This window comes from Paroedura picta, chromosome 15 (genome assembly GCF_049243985.1).
Source record: "Paroedura picta isolate Pp20150507F chromosome 15, Ppicta_v3.0, whole genome shotgun sequence".
NCBI classification, from domain to species: Eukaryota; Metazoa; Chordata; class Lepidosauria; order Squamata; family Gekkonidae; genus Paroedura; species Paroedura picta.
The window spans coordinates 289,878-308,713 of record NC_135383.1 but is presented as its reverse complement, the minus strand read 5'-3'; the positions used below and the strand labels follow the sequence as shown (position 1 = coordinate 308,713).

Sequence of the window (18,836 nt, the reverse complement as noted above, 5' to 3'; positions counted from 1 at the left end):
GTCTCCAGGGGTAATGTTTCAGAATCTCTTGGGGGTAGTGGCATTTCCTGAGCCCACCTGCTGCGACTGGCCTAAGGAGGAGGAACACGCCTTGCTCCCCATGCCACGCCATGCCACGCCATGTGCCAACGGCTAGGCCAGTGTTGTGCCCGCCCCGCGGATGGCACCCTGTGTCTCCCAAGGGGCTTGCTGGTGGGAGTCTGGCTCTGGGGGGCCTTTCAACGAAGGACCGGGCCCCGGGGGCCAAGGAGGAGGCGGCCCTTCTTGCGGCCCTGCCTCCCAGAGCCCTGGGGCCGGGGTCTCTCGCGCGGGGGGGGGGGGCGGGGGGGAGGCCCGCGAAGCAGCCAGTTCCGGCCAGTCAACCGGCCTGGGGGGCGGGGGGGGGCTCGCTAGCACAGCAGCCCGCCTCGCCCCGGCCGCCACTCCGGACTACAACTCCCGGCGTGCCTGGCGCGGGTGGGGGGGCTGGGGCCCGAGGCCGGGGGGGGGCGTGGGGGGGAGGCCCAGTCACGAGGCGCCGCCCCCTCCCTCCCCTCCCTCCCTCCCTCCCTGCGCGGCGGCGGCGGCGGCGGCGGCGGCCGGATCGGGTCCCCGGAGGAGGAGGCAGCGGGCGGGCGGGCGGGCGAGCCGGCCGGCGTCGGGGCAGGACGGAGGGGCGGGGGGGGCGTGGGGGGCGGCGGCGGCGGGGGGGACGTGGGCGTCGGGGGGGGCGGGGGGAGCCGCCGTGGGGGGGGCGCGCCATGGAGCCGGGCGAGGTGAAGGACCGCATCCTGCACAACATCTCGCTCTCCGTCAAGAAGGTCAGTCAGTCAGTCAGACCCCTCCCCCCTCCCCCTCCACCCCTCCTCCCCCCCGCCCGTGGGGGCTGCCTGCCCCACTCCGCTCCGCTCCGCCCGACGGCGGCTGCTGCTGCCCGTGGCCCTGCGGCGCCTTGGCCGGCCCGCGGACATCTCTGCGCCTGGGCAGCCGCCTTTGCCCCCCAGAAGAGGGTCTTGTGCTGCGGGCCAGGGCTAGGGTCATGCTTAGTGGGGTCCCCACCCCCTGGGGGGAAAGGCCAGCATGAGTGGGCCCAGGGCTGAGGTTGCCCGGGGTGGGTGGGTGGCCGGCCAGTGGGGCCCCACAGGAGTCAGGAGCCCGGGAGTTCAGCCCCTCTGGCTGGTCTTCTGAGCAGCCCCCCCCCCCCCCGCCGTGCCCTGTGGCTTTCTGCCACCCTCGAATGAGGCCTTGACCCACACGCTGGCATAGACAGCAGAGTTCCTGCAGGTGCTGGATCACCCCTTCTTGCATATGTGGGGCAGCCAACAACTCTGTGGGACAGCTAGCCATGGTGGGTCCTGCGTCAGAGTCACACGAGCAGCAGCATGACTCTGAGGAACTGGCGAGCACCAGCAGCTGCTCAGGGGAGCTGGGAGGAGCCAGAGTTTGCTTGCATCCCCTCCTTTGCAGCAGCTGGGCCAGCCCGGTGCCGAGGCAGGCGGTAGCATCTCCCTTGACAAGGTGGAGGATGGTCAGCAGCAGACCCCAATGGAATGCCCTGGCCCTGTCCTCTGACTGCTGCAATACCTTCAGGGTTTCCTTCAGCCACAGCATGACTGTAGGAAGTGAGCACGGGCAATCTTCTGCTTCTTCTTTCTCCTCTTCTTCTTCCTCCTCTAAAGAGAAGCTTCTCTTAAGTGGGTGACTTTCCTCTGCAGGAATTTGGGGGCCAGTCACTGTCTCTCTGAACCTGGTTGTGTCCTGAGCTTTTGCAGGTGGGCAACACTTATGAGCAGATCATCTGAGCAATCCCAGGGGCTTGACCGACCTGCCCCCCAGACCTAGTGTCAGCCATGGCCACACTGGGACTCACCCAGTTTGTGACTGGTGCCAGATACCAAGCAGTCCACACCCTGGATTTATTCTTTGGGGTGGGGATATATATTGGTTTAGGGACATCCACTAGGGTCCCATGGTCTGACCATTCCGTGCTGGGGGCCCAGGTCGCTATCCCGCGAGTTTGGTGGAAAACACATAATGAAGCTGCAAGAGGCTGCTTTTGAATGCTTATGAGATGGCAGTGAAGACCACGGGAAGGGAATGTTCTGTATATTCTGTAGCCTCCTCCTGATCATGCTACTTAAAACGGTGCAATTATTGAGGGTATTAGCAGCAGGACCATTGCAAACTACACAATTGGATATCAGCTATGCATCTTTTGCAGGCTTTTTTTCGGACAAAATCTTGTTACCCCGCTGCAGTTTACCCAGCGAAGCTGATGCAATAACAGAACTGGAGCCCCTTGGCTGTCTCTAGGTCCAGTTTTGTACTGCTTCAGTTCACTCTCCCTAGCTGATGTGGAAAGGACTCCGGCAGCTGTTGGACTGACGACATGCCCCCTAGACCCAGGTCTCTCATGGTTACAAAAGCCATGAGGAGAGTCAGGTCCTTCTCCAGAAGATTATCAACTTGTCCCTGAGGTCAGAGACTTTCTTGGAGTGAGGAGTCAGGAGGCTATGGTTAGGCCACATTGCTGGGTCCATCCAGCTACGCCAGTCTCACATCTGGCATTTTTGAGAAGGTGGTTGAGCAGGTGGTCACAGAACTACTACAGAGTTTCCTGGAAGAAACATCAGCTCTCGATCCATTCCAATCTGGCTTCTGGCCTGTCCATGGGATGGAGATGGCCTCCCTCATGGACAATCTCCACACGCAGTTGGATCTAGGCGGATTGGGGTCATTTAGGAAATGGAAGGAAGGCCTTATTATCAAGGATGAGTATAAACAAATAACCAGTGATTGTAGGAAGAGTGTTGAACTGCTTAACTCCTAATTCTCCTCAGTCATATCTAGTGAGGGAAATAGTGCTCAATCTGGCAAAAACGTATCACAACAGGGGGATGGGAATGGTGGCCCAGGATCACTGTGGAGGCAGTCCATAAACACCGAGAACTTGCAGATGTCATCTCTGAACTTCTGTCCATTATTTTTGACACTTTTGACAGATGATGGTAGATGAAATGGTAGATGAACCCCAGCAGTGTGACTTGGTGGCTAAAAAGGCAAATGGGATTTTGGTCTGTATCATGCAAGGTGATGGTGCCGCTGTACTCTGCTCTGGTTCGGCCTCACTTGTGTTCAGTTTTGGGCACCAGAGTTGAAGAGGAATGTAGACAGACTGGAGCATGTCCAGAGGAGGGCAACAAAGATGGTGAAGGGTTTGGAGACCAAGACCTATGAGGAAAGGTTGAGGGAGCTTGGTCTGTTTAGCCTGGAGAGGAGATGACTGAGAGGGGATCTGATAAGTATCTTCAAGTATTTAAAAGGCTGCCATATTGAGGATGAAGCAGAGTTACTCTCTCTTGCCCCAGAGGGATGGACCAGAACCCATGGGATGAAATTAATGCAAAAGAAATTTGGTCTAAACATCTGGAAGAAGTTCCTGACAGAGCGGTCTTTCACTGGAACAGGCTTCCTCAAGAGGTGGTGGGTTCTCCATCTTTGGAGATTTTTAAACAGAGGTTGGATAGTCATCTGACAGAGAGGCTGATTCTGTGAAGGTTCAAGGGGGTGGCAGGTGACAGTGGATGAGCGATAGGGCTGTGAGTGTCCTGCATAGTGCAGGGAGTTGGACTAGATGACCCAGGAGGTTCCTTCCAACTCTGTGGTTCTATGTCTCCTAGTTACTGACCTTGCAGCCAGCATCTTGGAATGATTTGTATCTGACTCTGGCTTGTGCTCTAGGACCTTGCTCTTGGATTTCCCCTCAAACTGGAAGCTGTGAATTTGGTCACATTAGGTATCTGGACTTTGGACTGCTATTTTAACAAACTCTGCCTGTTGAGTATCAACAGGACAACTGAGCTCAGCCATCCTGGCTCCTGAGGATGTTTCTGTGCCTTATCCAAACACAGAATTTCTGCCTATCTGATTTTGGAGAGTATATTGCAATTCAGAGATAGGCAAAGCTCATCCAAACTAAGAACTCTGAGTCACCTTCAGTCTCAGGAGCAAAGGTGAAATCTAAAAGACAGACAGACAGACCTGCTTCTGGTGCTGCTTGTCGCAGAGTAGAAGAGCTCTGCCAATGACTGGTGCCTCTTGGAGGTCACTGTTTTCCCTGCCCCAGGTTTATAAATAGCTCCGGGAACCAAACAAGCATCCTCGAAGGACGTTTTGGGCCTCATTGTTTGCTCGGCTGGTGTTGTCAGTGTCATCAGTAGGACCAAAATAGTCAGCTCAGGTACCATGCCAGGAGGGACGGGCAATAGATTGGCACTTGGAGGCCAGAAGAGTTCTGCACCCTCGTTGCTTGTTGAAGCTCCTCACCCAGGGGCCTTTGGAATGGAAGCAACCATGTCCAGCATTGACCCACAGTGTGCTTGGGACTTATGGAACACAGTCTGGAGAGGTCAGTTGGGAGTGAGGACCAAGACTGAGGCACTGGGGAGGGATGTGGGTTCAGCTCCTGCCCTCTCCCAGGGGCTGGGAGTAGGCAAGTGTCCCCCTTCAGCTCCTGGCCTCCCCAGTGAGCTCCAAAAGCAGGGGTCCTCCCAGCTAAGAAGAGATGTCCTGCGTTATATTCTGAATAGAGTGTATCAGTAACGTATAGCTCCTGTACTAATATGCTTTAGGTCTGTATTTGCTGGTATTTCATAGTAGCTGGCTTTGTGCTGTATTTAAATCCATGCGATTTCCCTTGGCCAAGCACCCAAGAGGGCCGAGCTGGCTGGGTCCTCAGCACCAACAGAGGCTTCTCGTCAGTGGGAGCCAAAGGGGCTTTGCGGGCTGAACATGACTCCCACAGGCCCCCCTTGCAGAATGCATGGGATCTGCCCCCCTCCCCCCCCCCCCCGTGTGCAGAGTGAGGGAGTCTGCCCCCGACTCCTGTGGGGAGACTTGCCATAGAGGGGCCCCCTCTTGCACCTGGGGGGGGGGGGCCTGATGGGGAGCAGCTGCTGTTGCTGGTGTCCTGAGACCAAGCTCAGTGGGAGGGCTGCCTTCCAAGCAGATCCAGGCTGGCCTCCAATGCTGAGCTCTTGGCGGCTGGAGCTTCTTGGTGAAGACCTGGGAGCCACAGCAGGCAGGTCTCTGAGCGGAGACCCACCGAAGCAGCAGGAGGGAGAAAAAAGCCAGACTCGCCTGGCCTCCTTCCATCCACAGGGCTCCTCTGTTGGGTCCAGGTGGATGCTTAAATGAGATGCACTCAAACTCCAGCGGCTGAACTAGAAAGTCAGGCTGTGCTCCAGTTGGTTCAGTCTGTCCTTGTGCTCCCCTCCCCCCCCCTCTCAGAACAGCCTGGCATCCGTCCCTTGTGCTCCTGGGCCCTGAAAAACCGGTCAGCCCACACCGGTTGGGGTTTGGTCTTTCGGGGAAGAGCAGAACGGGCTTGGGAGGGGTTTTCTCCAGGCAGGCAGCTTTCCATCCCGAGGAAACCTCCAGGGAACCACATCGCAGAACCCGAACGGGCCTCTGTGCGCTTCCTCAAGGCAGAGAGGCTTCCAAGTGTGATTTCTGAAAGAACAACAGAGGGAGTGCGGCATCTCGGGCCCCCAGGGGCTGCCTAGAGCCTCCTCCTCTGCCCCCAGTGGCTCCCCTCGGTGCGCGTGCAGAGAGCAGGCCATGCCCCTCGGGTGGGGGGAGTGGACGTGCAGCAGCTGGCTGTTTATACCTCCCTGCCTTTGCTCCTTTGTCTCCCTTCCTCCCCTGGACACCAGGCGGGTGAAGTAGAGTGAGTCACTGAACAGGGCAGTGGATGCGGATTGCCGAAGTCTGTGATCTCCCAGGAAGCCCAGAGGAAGAGCTGACCCAAGGCTCTTCCCATGACATTTGGGCGACTGCAGAAATTACACAGGAGGATTCTACTTGCAACTCGTTTATCCAAGTAACTTGTGAAGCATTTTGTGCAGTCCAGCCCTCAGGGTTGACAGGAGCACTTCCCTCTCTCTTGCTCTCAGTTACAGAGTTACTTTGCAGCATGTGAAGATGAGACGCCAGCCATCAGAAACCACGACAAAGTCCTGCAGCGCCTTTGCGAGCACATTGACCACGCCCTGCTCTATGGGTGAGCAGCAGGCCCCTGAGGCAGCCCCTGGGGACACTGGGGACAGCTCCCGGCCTCCATCGAAGGACCAGCCCTGTGCTGCTGGGGCTGCTACTGCTGGTGTTGGGGGCACACAGAGCCAGCCACAGCCTGGGGAGGGGAGGCCTGTGTTGCAGAGCCTGACTGTATGCCCCCCCCCCTCACCCCAGCCCACCCGCAGCAGAGGCGTTCTCCCTCATTCCTCCGCTTCCTTCCCCAGGCTTCAGGATCTCCCTTCGGGCTACTGGGTCTTGGTGGTCCACTTCACTCGCAGAGAAGCCGTCGAGCAGATTGAGCTGCTGCATCATGTGGCCACCAACCTGGGGCGCAGTAAGCATGCAGGCGGCAGCCCTGCTTCAGGCAGAGGGGAACCGCGGACCAGGCCTGGGGATAGTTGCTTTGTGTGCTGCCCCTCCCAGCACTGGCCCCATGCAAGCCTGGCTTCAGCTCTGCTTCAGAAAGCCAGCTGGGCTTAGGAGGGCACAGGCTTTGGGGCCACCTGGGGGAGGGTGTTTTTCCCCTTGGTCAAAAGGCGGTCATCAGGCTGTCAACAGATCCAGCCCCTCTTAGATGGTTTGCTCCTATAGGACATGGAGACCCTGCCTTCCTGGCAGGCGCACCCTTAAGGATGGGCAGAGCCAGAGGATGGGGGGAGGGTGTCGGGGATACTTCTGCCATGGGGGCAAAGTCCCGCTGATGCAGGAATATGTGAAAACCTGCCACAGCCACTTCCGAGGGAAAGACGGTTAGTGCTTTCCTTGCCTGAAGGGAGTCCACAAAATAAAAATAAGTAGACAAAGTTTTATAAGAAACCGGGATGCCCCAAAAACAGAGGGAACGAGGACGGTAGGAAGTCATCCCTTTGGGTTGGTTTCCAAAGCGTGCTGTGTGTGGGAAGGAATCTCTGCTGGAAATCTCTGTAGGTGCCCTGCTTTCAGCCTCATCGGGCCCACATAAGCCCCATCCGTGTCACTCTTCACAGCTGGGAAGGATAGCAAAATATTTCAAGAGCACCTTCCTCTGGAGAGAAGGTTGCCTGTCCCAGCCAGCCCCAGGCCTCAGCCTTTGGCATTCTGTCTGGGGATCTGTGGGCTGTCAGCTGGGGCTTTGGGCTTCTTGGGGACAGTGGTCATGGGGCTATGGTGGGCCAGCCCTGGCTGAGCCCAGAGAAGGCACAATCTGCCGTTCTTGGCTGGGGGGGGGGGATGGGGGCCTCTCAAAAGCCCTCTTCTGCTGCCCTCTGCAGGCCGAGCATGGCTGTACTTGGCCCTCAACGAAAACTCCCTGGAGAGCTACCTGCGGCTGTTCCAGGAGAACCTGAGTCTGCTGCACAAGCACTATGCCAAGTGAGTCCCCTCCCTTGGTGGGTGGGGGGCTGGGCTGTGGGAGGAAGATGGCTCGTGGGGGGATGGGGACTTGGCTTCCAAGGTGGCTTTGGAAGCCGTTTCCATACTGCCCACATTTTGTCCTCCCATTTGCTTTTCTTCAGTATTTTTTCAAAAAGGCTGCCTGCGATCCAGAAAGGGAATATTAAGGCTAACAGGTTTATTCTGCCATAAACTTCCCTGGCCTAGAATTGGCTTCCTCCGGTGTGTGAAGACACCGGCTTCAGTGGCAGAGGGAAAAGGCCAGGGCAGGATTGCTGGGACAGTCCAGTATCCAGTTCTAACCTGTTCATGATGAGCACAGCAGCAGCCGTAGCTGTCATTCGGGGAGAACGCAGTCTGCCTAGCTGGGCTAAGCTAATCAGGTCCCTGTCATGGGGGGGGGGGGGAGGGACGCTTTGTCTCAGTTAAATGCTGCTGTAATGCCATGGGGATTCTAGTGTAGCAATCTGACGCTTGGTGCATTTGTGACACAGGCAGACAAGCATGGCCACTTTCTAGGAATGTGCAGTTCTGCAAGATGTGGGACTGGGTCTCCCAAGGTTTTTCCAGTACCTGCCAGAAGCCCTGAGGCTTGAACGGGGTCCCCCGTCTGTGAGGGATTGCCATATGTCTGTGGCCTGCTACCTAGAGCCCTGTCGTTTTAGCCCCCAGGCTCCTTTTTGGTCCTTCTCGTGTGCTTCTTTTTGTTGTTGTGAGCATTTGCAGGCTGGAGGGTGCAACAGAGTCACATGGCCCTTGCGGTTTCTGCCTGTGGGTGGGAGTGGGTGCCTGGCCATCCAAACCCAACGGCACGAATTGCTTGGGTGCAGCTTCTTCTCCTGGAGCTTTCTAGGCTCCGCAAAAGTTACTGTCTGAAATCTGACAGGCGTTCCTGAGGTTGAGACGGCCCCCTGGCTGACCTGGCCTGGGGACTTGGCTGTGGTTTGCCCGGGCCCTTCCAACTCAGTTCAGGGTCTGAGAGTGATCGGCTTCTCTGCCCTGCAGGAATGCCCTTGTCTGCAGCCACGACCATCTCACCCTCTTCCTCACACTGGTCTCTGGCCTGGAGTTCATTCGCTTTGACTTGGATTTGGTGAGCAGATTGTCTTCTCTGTTCATGGAGCAGTCCGGGGTGGGGCAGCCCCACCCATCCCCACCCCCCACCCCACTACTGCATCAGGCCATCAGGCATTTGGGGAAAGACACCCCCCCCCTAATGGCCACAACTGCATTGGGTTTTGCTTAGTAGTTTATTTTAAACACTTCTCTGCTGCATTTTCATTCGAACATTTACAAGATGGTGGATAGGAATCGAAAACACATCTCATGTTCAGTAATCCCAATTGACGTCCAGTGCAGTATGCCAGCGGTGCCGCAGCACAGGTCTTGCTTGCCTGTCTAGAAAACGTGGGCTCTGCCTCTTCAGGGTTGTAAAAAAATCAAATTGGACCAATGTTAATCCAGTCCTGTCAACAAACCAGGAAAGTCCCCGGAGCCTCAAACTTGCTGCTATCCCAGCCTAACCGCTGCTATCCCAGGTTGTGATGCTCATAAAGAACAAAGTTTTGTAAGAAACCGGGATGCCCCAAATGGGCGAGAGGCCCTGCTTCCAGAGGGCATAGGAGCCATTTTGTCCCCGTTGGGTCTCTTTCAGTCAAGAGGGGAAGCCGGATGGGTCACTCTCGCTCTTCAGAGAAGGGAGCTGCCTCAGCAGCAGCTGAAAGCTGAGCTTCTGATCACTGCTTGGGGGCAGTGGAAAGGGAGAGGGCAAAGGCGTAAGAGGCTGATGAGCCCCCCCCCCTTTCCCGGGGCTCTGACTGGCCCTCCCAACTTCTGTGCTGCTTGCAGGATGCCCCGTACCTGGACCTGGCCCCCTACATGCCAGACTGCTACAAGCCGCAGTACTTGCTGGACTTTGAGGACCGCCTGCCCTGCTCGGTCCACGGCTCAGACAGCCTCTCGCTCAACTCCTTCAATTCAGTCACCTCCACCAACCTGGAGTGGGATGACAGCGCCATCGCCCCCTCCAGCGAGGGTGAGTGGCCAGGGAGGGGCTACTGGAAAGCGTCAGGGCTAGGAGGGCAGACCCTAGAGGTCTCGGGGCGTGCGCTGGGGAGCGGCACCTCTGTGAGCTCCTCGGGTAGAAGGCTGGTTCCCTGGGACAGAGAGGGTGTGTGGCCACCTCATAGCCGAGGCAAGAGGGCTCCTCGCTGGCAGCAGCCGAACGCGGCGGGCAGATTAGAACCCCAACCAGGGGGCATCGTGTTGTTGCAGGATACGGGGAACACCACAAGCAAGGTTGCTGGTCCCACAAGGCCGGCAAACCTGGGTGAGGGTCCTGCGGGTGATTGCTCATGGCTGCACGTAGCGCAGCACTGGAGGGGCTTTTAGCCTGCCTCCCCCCCCTCCCCTGAGGGGCTTCCCATCACATTCAGGTTGGCATTTGCAGGCCTCCAAGTGGCCGAGAGGAACCTTCGGCCTGTGCAGGCTGCTGCCCTTCTGGCTGGCCACAAGCCTGGCTGGAGAGAGGTGCGGAAAACATGCAGAACTGCAGGGGGGAGTTGATGAGCTGGGGGACCATACATGCCTGCCTTTAGGTGGCCCTTCCTGCTGCCCTTGGCTCACCCCTCAAGCTTTCTAGACTCTCCTCCTCCGAGCCTGCAGCCCTCCCTTCTAACTTGTGGTTTTGTCCCTCACTTTGTAGATTATGATTTTGGAGATGTCTTCCCCGCAGTACCATCCATGCCCACCACAGCCTGGGAAGGTGGGATGATTGCGCCCCTTGTCTGCAGCTATGCTCTCAGTGCCACTCCTGTTCCTGCACCAAAGCTTGCTGCATGCTCTGCCTTGGGTCTCTTAATGCAGGAACAAGCAGCTTGAGAGGGCAGCCAGCGGCTCTCCTAGCGCAGTCCGGAAAGTAGCGCAGGCTCTTCCGTGGGCGCGGGATTCAGTCTCTCCCTGTGGTCTCTGGTTTCTCTCGGCCACTTACTTGGCAGTTTTAATTTGAGCGTCTAACTTTCTTACCCCTCTGTGACTTGGCCTATCCCAGCATGAAATGTTCGGTCCTTGTTCTGGTCCTTCAAACTAACCAGCCTCCCACGTCGGTCTTCTGTGCCAATGAGGACTGTGCCTAACGGTGCTTTCTGTCCGAAAAGTGCCTGGGGAAGTAGTGCGGGCTGCAGCTGCCTCCCGGCCTGATGGGACTGTTCATGAGCCCTCTTCCCTGCAGGCCCCTCTCTGACTGCAGCAGGCGCCTGTCCCTGCTCTCCCCTCTGCCGGGGAGTCCCGTCCTCTGCTCTCTGCCTTTGCCCGTAAGGCAGGCGTGGGAAGCAAACCTCTGGTCCTCACGGGTGGGAATTGGAGGCCAAGATGACAGAAGCAGCTGCCTAGAAAAGTGAAGCAAATAGATGGTAGGTAGCCACCTCATTAAAGATGCCAAGAAAAGGTCCACGTTTTCTGCTTAACATTGAGTGCAGCTTTCCGCACTGGGAGGAGACAGTGACAAGCGGCTTCCAGGTCCTCCTCAACAGCGGGAGAGAAGGAGGATCATTGATCTGCACTGGTGAAATAGGCCAGCCAGTCTGTTGGGAGGGGAGGCAGGGGGGGGTCTCCGCCCTGACCTCTGGAGAAGGAGTGCTTGCACCAGCTGGAGCCGCCATCCACAAACACTGTCAGCAGCCACTTTGGGGGCCTGGCCCCAGGTCCCTCCCGCTCCCTCTTGCCTCCCAGCAGGATTGTTCGGGCCAACAGTGATCCCCCCTCCTGCTTGCCTGGTGGTTCTGCCACGGGTGGGAGCGGGGGTTCCTGTGTACCAGACTGATGCTTCGCCCCAGAGCCCCGGCCCATCCCTCATCCCTGTGCCTGAGTCAAAGGATGTGGTGAAGAGGCAGGTGGCATTCAGTTCCAGGCGTGTTGGGCTCCCCGCCATGCAGCCCGCCCCAGGTCTAGGGAGACCAGCCAGTGCCCTTTCAGGCTCGGGCATCCCGGATTGGCCCTGGGGCTGGAAGGCTCTGGGGCTTGTGTTCTGCTAGGCCACTGATGAGGGGTGGGGCTCTTCTTTCTCTTTCCCAGACGGAGACGGGACAGACACCCTCAGCTGTCCCCCCAAGAGCCCAACGCAGCGTCACAACCCCTTCAACAAGAAGGCAGAAAGGCTGTCCTCAGCTGAGAGCACCCCGGTGCACCTCCCTGCCTCCCAAGAGAGGACAGATCCTGTGGCCGAGGGCACTGACCAGCCTGAGAGTTGCCCTGAGCTGGAGGTCATCAGGTAAGTGTCAGGCTGGTGCCAGGAGGTGCATCTTCTGGGCACAAGGGTGAATTGTTGGTCTCAGCAGCCTGGTATTGTCTGCTCCCTGGCCTTTTGCAGCTTCCATCAGAGAAAGCAAAAGCAGCTCTTGGCGTTTTCTGTGTGTGAGTGGGTGGGAAGGAGGCTGGTCCATCCAGCTATGACGCAGGGGCCCAGCGACCCTCCGTGTTCTCATTCTGCTGCTGTGAGTTGTTGGGTTTGCTGGAGCTGCCAGAGACAGCCCACTGGGCCCTCTGATGGGGGACCAAAGAGAAAGGCCGGTGGAAAGAGACGTGGTGGGCCAAGGAGGGCTGGCGCCAGCGGGCAGAGATGGGTAAGCAAGCTGTCCTTGGGAGCCCCAGTCCTCCTGTTCTCCTTGCAGGCTGGCCAAGAGGAAGAAGGCTGGCAAGAAGAAGAAGACCAAGACGGAGGAGACTGTGGTGGCGAACCTCATCCCCCCCTATGCTGCGGCTATGAGCCCCGCTGGGCCTCTGGGGGAGGGTGGAGAGAGCCTGCCAGCGGACAGAGCTGAGAAGTGGGATCCCGGCCAGGCACTCCTGCCAGACTCAGAGGCAGCTGGGGAGCCCCCCATCCTGAGCCAGCTGGGGCTGCACATCCCTGAAATGAAGGACATGTCTATGGAGCAGGTGGGGCAGTCGCTCAGCAAGATGATTGACACGCTGGACAGGCAGCTGGACCCCCAGCAGTGGGGCTGCTCCATCGAGCCCCCCAACCAGTCCTTTCGGACCGAGACACCAGAGGGGACCCCCTCGGAGGGCCCCCCCTCTGGTGGCTTTGGCAAGGGGGTGCCATCTCCCATGGTCTTCTACCACTTTACCGTTGAGAGTCCAAACCGTCTTGGGCCAGGTGGTGGCCACCATGACCCTGCAGGGGATGGCCAACCGCCACATGTTCCTGGTGGCCCTGAAACTGCTGGGCAAGAGGAGGGAGGAGGAGAAGACGAGGGTGAGGGGCAAACTCTTGGGCCCATGATGGACACTCCGCAGCAGAGGCAGCAGGAGGCGGCAGCAGTGGCTGCCAGCGTAGAGGCCCCTGGCTGCCTCAAGGAGGAGAAGGCCAGCCCCTCACTCAGCAGTGCTGAGGACTCGGGAGTGGAAGAGGAGCAGGGCAGCCCTTCGGAAACAGCCCATCCCTCGGAATTCAGGTGGGTGGCCTCATGAAAAGCGGACATGCCCCAAAGCCCAAGAGGGTCTCAGCCAGAGCTGATGGGCTCCCTGGGGTCAGTGGGATGCAGCAGGTGAATTCACCAGGCAGTGAATCATAGAGTTGGAAGGGGCCATACAGGCCATCTAGTCCAACCCCCTGCTCTACGCAGGATTCCTTCTATAATCCAGGGGCCACGACAAAGAAGCCCCTGCCTGCAGGGTCTATCCAACTGACATTTGAAAACAGGCACATGGAGTGGGCTTGCTGTCAAAGCTCATAACTATATTGGATCCTCATTGTATGTTTATGAACACTGACTACTTATCTAAATTTTTTATGTTTTTTATGGGGATTGGATTGGATGGATTGTCCATGACCATAAATAAAACTGATGATGAGAGAGCCAGCATGGTCTAGTGGTTAAGAATGGCAGCTTTTAATCTGGCAAGTCAGATTTGATTCCCCCCTCCTCCACATGCAGCCAGACCTTGAGCCAGTCACAATTCTTTTAGGGCTCTCTCAGCCACACCTCCTTCACAGGGGAGAGGAAGGAGAGGCAATTCTAAGCCGCTTTGAGACTCCTTCAGGCAAGGTATAAACACCTACTCTCCTCCATGATGAGCATAGTCCTCAGGCCGAGGTAGACACCCTCTGGCACTTAGTCAAGGTTCCCCCTTGGGGGGCTAACTTGATCCTTCCCCTGCCCCATCCTCTGCCCGTCTCTTCTGCTCTTCACACAGGGTAGACAACAACCATTTGTTGCTGCTGATGATCCACGTTTTCCGGGAGAACGAGGAGCAGCTGCTCCGGGTATGTTGGAGCACACGGACCCCTCTGCTCCCTTCGCCTCTTGACATGAGCCATTCCTCACCGGGGTCCAGTTTAGTGCTTTGCTGAAGAAGAAAATCCAGGAGCAGTGGGGGGAGGAGCCTTCTGTGTCTGATCAAGGCATCCTGCCAGAGGAGCATCTTGGGAAGGAGGGAGGAAGGGAGGGGGGAAGGAAGGGGTCCCAGGCCCCTGGCCCCCGCAGCCTGAGTCAGCCCATTGGCCTCCTTCCACAGATGATCCGTATGAGCACAGGCCACACGGAGGGGAACCTGCAGCTGGTCTACGTGCTGCTGACGGACTGCTACCTCTACCTCCTCCGCAAAGGTGAGCTCTTCCGCCCGGCCTCTTCCCCACCCCTGGCTGATCCTGCATGTCTTTTGTGAGCTCCTCTCGGCTCACGTGTTGGCCAAACTGACAGCGTATGGCTCTTCTTTCATCTTGAATTGTGAATTAAAGCAGGTACAGAAATGTTGGGCTGCTGGAGGCAGGGGCTGCCTGGGCACTGCATTATTCTTGACTGCTAGTTCTGGGAGAGTTCAGGGTCCACACGACTCTTCTACTCTCTGGAAATGGGCCGGACCTGGTGTCATCCGTGGCCACTCTGGGGCTCTTGCAGTTTGTTGCTGGCTCCACCCCTCAAGCAGGCCCTACCCTGGGCTTGATCTTGGTGCTGGGTTGGATGTGAACGCGATTGCAGCCAGTGCTGTACCATGGTGGGACCACTGAGCCCTGATGGCCTGGCTCTGTATGCTGACCGAAGGCTTCATGCCCCCTCCCTCTCCCATCAGAAGCAGCTGAAAAGCCCTACATGGTGGAGGAGGCTCTTTCCTACAACGAGCTGGACTACATCTCGGTGAGCAGGGGCTTTGGCCTGGACGGGAGGAGGAAGGGGCCCCTGTCCAGGGCATTCTCGGGCTGCTCCTGGAGTACGGTCACACTTGAGTTGCTCTCGTGTGGGCAGGGAGGAGAGGGCTCAGCCCCATGGATCGGGGCAGAGTTTCTGGCTCCGCTGCAGAGCCTCTGCTTGTCATGTGGAAGGTCCCCGACCCAATCGTTGGCCTTTGAAGCAGGGCATGAATGCGGGAAAGAGCTGCCCCTGAAGCCCTGGAGAGCAACTCCGGAGTCTCATGGGATGTGCTTTCCTGCCAGGTGGGCCTGGATCAGCAGACCGTGACTCTGGTCTGCACCAACCGTCGGAAGCAGTTCTTGCTGGATTCAGCAGACACCAGCCTGACAGAGTGAGTGGCTTGTGGGGAGAGGCTCGGAAGCTGCAGGATCCCTGGCTGGGCTGGCTAGGTCTCTGTGGTGTGGAAAGGAGCGTTGCTGGGGAGGATGTGCATGGGCCCTCCCAGGGTTGGAGCAGCCACCTCCCCAGGCCCCCGCAGCAAGGGGGAGCCTGGCCTGTCGCCTCTCAACCAAAGCAGCCTCCCTCCGCTTGAGTCACGGTAGTTCCTCGCCAGACCCAGAGGTTTGTTGGCTCCAGGGATGGTCCTCCATCCTCACGGCGGAGGGTGACTAACGGCAGTGCTGCGGAGCCAAATGAAAGAACCATGCTCCAGATGATGCTGGCGCAGCAGGAGGGACTCGGCTGGAAAACAACGCAATGATAGCGCGGATGCTGTAGCTGTGTCATGAAGCAGGATGCTGGAGGCAGGCAGTAAGAAGAGTCGCATGAGAGGCACAGGGATCCCTTCCCGAAATTCCACAGGCATGAACTGTGGCCTCCTTTCCTGCCTAGAAACGCCCTCTTCTGCACATTCTGGGGCGCAGTAGGAATGCGGGTGGGGGTAGGAGGCTTTACTGACCTTAAGAAGTGGGCCGTTCCACTGCAGGTGGTGGGTACGTGTGCGTAGGCATTGACTTTGATCTGACTCTGTTTGGGGGAGGGCTGTTCTGCTTGAGCCTCAGTGTCTTCTCCTCCTGGCAAGGTTTTTCCTGATGTCTTTGAAGTCAGCTATGATTAAAGGGTGCAGAGAGCCACCATACCCCAGCATTCTGACGGATGCCACCATGGAGAGGCTGGCGCTGGCCAAGTTTGTAGCTCAGGAATCCAAGCAGGAGGTGAGGGCCCTGCCAGTTGCAACTCCAAATTCATCTGGGCCCTTTAATGAAGATCTTCAAAGCCCCACTTCCCATGCCCCCAATTAGGAGGTCTCCCAGGTGCCCTTTTTAAACAGGGCTTGGAGAGCAAGAGGACAAGGGCTGGATGGCCTTCTGCTTTGGGAGCCCAGAAAGGAGGATGCCCACCCACAGATAAGAGCCCCAACCAACAATGTGGCCACTAGGGCCATGCTTTGAGATCTGCAAGCCTTCAGCCCTGGCCTGCTGCCTCCCTCCCCTCAGGCCCATGCCCCACTGCCAGGGCGGTGGGGGAACCAAGCATGCTCTTCCCTCCTTTGGGCACTAGTCCTGCTAACGCCATGGCTGGGCTGGGTCTCTGGCAGATCTCCGAGGTGACTGTACGATTCTATGGCCTTGTCCACTGGGAAGACCCCATGGAGGAGACGTTGGGCTCTGCTCCCCTGCACTGCCCCGTGGCTGAGAACTGTGTCACTAAAGAGGGCGTGTTGACCTACAAAGCAGGCACCAACTACCTGGGAAAGGAGCTGTGGAGGCCCTGCTTTGTGGTGCTCAGGTGAGAGGCCACAGCAAAGACTGGGGCTGAGCGGGGCCACTGGATGACCATGCTCCTCTTCAGAGCCGGGGCCCCTCTGCGTGCTGGGATGAAGGGGCTGCAAGGGCCTGCAAGGGCAGGGGCAGGGGCAGGGGCAGGGCCAGCACTGCTCCAGCAGCCCCCTCACAGCACTCTCTTCCCGCTGTAGCAATGGCATCCTGTACCAGTATCCAGATCGCACAGAGGTCACTCCACTGCTCTCAGTGAACATGGGGTGAGTGGAGGCACGTGGCGGGCAGAGAGAGGCACCTGGGGGCCGAGTCCTTTGTCTCACTTCTCTCCCCACCCCCACCCCGCCCCATTTATTGCAGTGGGGAGCAATGTGGTGGATGCCGGAGGTCAAACACGGCCGACCGGATGCACACCTTCCAGGTGATCCTGACTGACCGGCCCTCCCTGGAGCTGAGTGCTGAGACCGAGGAGGAGATGGGCGACTGGATGCAGGTCCTCTGCCAGGCCGTCTCCAAAGGCGTGAGTTGGGCCTGCCTGCTGCCCCTGGGCCACACGAGGGGCTGTGCTCTGGAAGGGTGGGGCTGCCTGCTTGGATGACAGTGTTCCTGTGGACGCGGCACAGCCGCTCAGTGGGGGCAGGCAGTCCTGCTGGGCCCAGAGGTGGCTCCGTGTACCACCCCCCCCCCACCTGCAGCTCAAGTGGTCCCTTGCAGGTCATCCCCCCAGGTGTGGCCCCCACCCCCTGTGTGCCCTGCTGCCTGGTGCTGACAGAGCAGAAGGTGTTCACGTGCCATGAGGATTGCCAGACCAGCTTCTTCCGCTCACTGGCCACTGTAGAGCTGGCAGACGTGGCCGCGGTATCCGTAGAGCCCGGCCACGGGGAGTACTGCATCCTGGTGAGTGTGCAGGAGGGCAGCTGCCTTCATCTCTCCCTAGTTCCCCTCCCTTCTGCTTTCCCCTCACAACAGCCCTGTGAGGTGGGCTCCACTGGGGGGGGTCTGACCCATGTGTCCCCAGCCAAGCCTCTAGCAGGGTAGAGGGAGGTTTGAACCCCGGGCAGCTCCTGCCCACTCCTCCCACAGCAGCAGTCTCCGCCTCACTCTCTCTGCCTGCAGGAGTTTGCCCAAGACCGCAAGCAGTTCCTGCCCACCTGGGCCCTGTACTTCAGCTGTCCTGCGGAGCTGAGCCGCTTCTTGTCTGCGCTGGACTCAGTCTGGAGCAGCACCTACCAGGTAACCCACTGGCTGCTCTTCTGCTCCTCTAGTGGGACTCAGGTGTGGGGACCCTCCCTCCCCCCCCCCCGGTGGCTTGGAGCCTCAGCTTGTGGGCTGTCATTTACGGACACCTTTCCCTGTGTGGGGGCAGGTGGACCTTTTGCACAAGGCGCTCGAGGATGGCTGTGTCCGGAAGAAGTGTGAAGATGCCCTGGGCCTGATCCGCAGCACGTGGCAACGCAGTGACAGCTTGTGCCGTGGCCGGGCCTCCAGAGACCCCTGGTGTTAACTTTCCAGCGCCCAGCGAGGGACATGGTCCTACAGGAGGAGAGGCCTGGCCTCAGAGGCAGCCAGGGAGGGGAGGCCCCATCTGGGCAGGGCCCCAGGAATTCTCCCAGCTAGTCTCTTGACCGTGACTGTTGTGACCGGAGGCTTCCTGACCCTTTGCACGTTGCTGCGGATGAAGGGGGACCTCAGCTGCGTAGGAGGCCATGTCGTCTCTGGGGGTGTCCTGGCAGATGGGGCGCAGGGAGCACAGGCAGGAGCTGCCCAGGGTGCTGGGCTGGCCAAGACCCAGGCCACGAGGCCACCCGTGGAGCCCATCTGCAGAGGCCAGGGTCTTCCCTTCAAAAAGCCAAGCGCAGAGCTGTTGGGCCCAGGGTGCTCCTGTGGGTTCAGGTGGGGCGCTGAGTGGGAATGGATGGCGCTCTTGGCCAGGCACTTGCCTGTCTTGTCCTGCTTCACCCTGCCCCACCAGAGGCGTTTGCAAGTGGAGCTTTCTCCCGTCAGCCCAGCCCAGGTGAGTCGGGGAAAGAACTCTTAGCCCTTGCTGTGGAGACATGGGCTGTACAGGCACAAAGAGGGGTAGGGGAGGTGCTTGCAGTGGCCCTGCCCCACACTGGTCTCCCGCATCCCCCTCGGATGGCTTTGTGGGGCTCCTGCAGGAGAGCTTGAGAGTGGGGGTGGTGGGGGGGAGAGTAGTTCACTCTCGGGTCTGGAGACCGGATCCAGGCAGGCCAGGGCAGTTGGGGGGGGGGTGTCCTGTGGCTCGCTGGATTGAACCTTCTTGTAACGAGGCAGCTGCTTGCAGATGACTTTTCTGTTTGTTTGGGGGGCTTCTGGGGGGGGAGGTGTCGTCTGTGGGGGCTGTACATACATTGTCATTCCCCCCCCCCCAATAAAATGCTCCTTGGTAACTTGACATCCGCCTCGAAGCCCCCACACCCTGTCTCTGTGGCTCTGTGGTGCTTGCCACATGGCCGTGGCATTGGGGAGCAAGGCCTTGCAGTGG

The 18,836-nt window shown here is 58.6% G+C and overlaps 1 protein-coding gene across 4 annotated transcripts; it reads left to right on the top strand.

Annotated features, from left to right (window-relative positions):
- The first annotated feature begins 689 nt into the window (after nt 1-689).
- Nucleotides 690-18,746, top strand: PLEKHM2 (pleckstrin homology and RUN domain containing M2). 4 transcript variants are annotated; one of them, XM_077311612.1, is made up of 20 exons: nt 690-800; nt 5,934-6,040; nt 6,279-6,388; nt 7,305-7,404; nt 8,431-8,518; nt 9,274-9,460; nt 10,130-10,189; nt 11,497-11,692; nt 12,093-12,875; nt 13,618-13,687; nt 13,939-14,029; nt 14,494-14,558; nt 14,855-14,943; nt 15,634-15,766; nt 16,150-16,340; nt 16,528-16,593; nt 16,691-16,850; nt 17,045-17,227; nt 17,447-17,563; nt 17,697-18,746. In XM_077311612.1, exons 1-20 carry the CDS (start codon nt 741-743, stop codon nt 17,832-17,834), a joined length of 2,994 nt encoding a protein of 997 aa, XP_077167727.1. In that variant the 5' UTR covers nt 690-740; the 3' UTR covers nt 17,835-18,746. The 4 variants fall into 4 exon arrangements, with proteins under 4 accessions (XP_077167727.1, XP_077167728.1, XP_077167729.1 ...); XM_077311613.1 differs by lacking the exon at nt 10,130-10,189; XM_077311614.1 differs by lacking the exon at nt 690-800 and adding an exon at nt 1,695-1,751 and having other exon boundaries at nt 6,279-7,404.
- The last annotated feature ends 90 nt before the right edge of the window (nt 18,747-18,836 follow it).

Coding starts and splice junctions, on each gene's coding strand:
- PLEKHM2 (XM_077311612.1), top strand. CDS start 741: ATGGAGCCGGGCGAGGTGAAGGACCGCATCCTGCACAACATCTCGCTC. Junction 14,559..14,854: donor ACGAGCTGGACTACATCTCG/GTGAGCAGGGGC, acceptor CTTTCCTGCCAG/GTGGGCCTGGATCAGCAGAC. Junction 15,767..16,149: donor CTCAGGAATCCAAGCAGGAG/GTGAGGGCCCTG, acceptor GGTCTCTGGCAG/ATCTCCGAGGTGACTGTACG.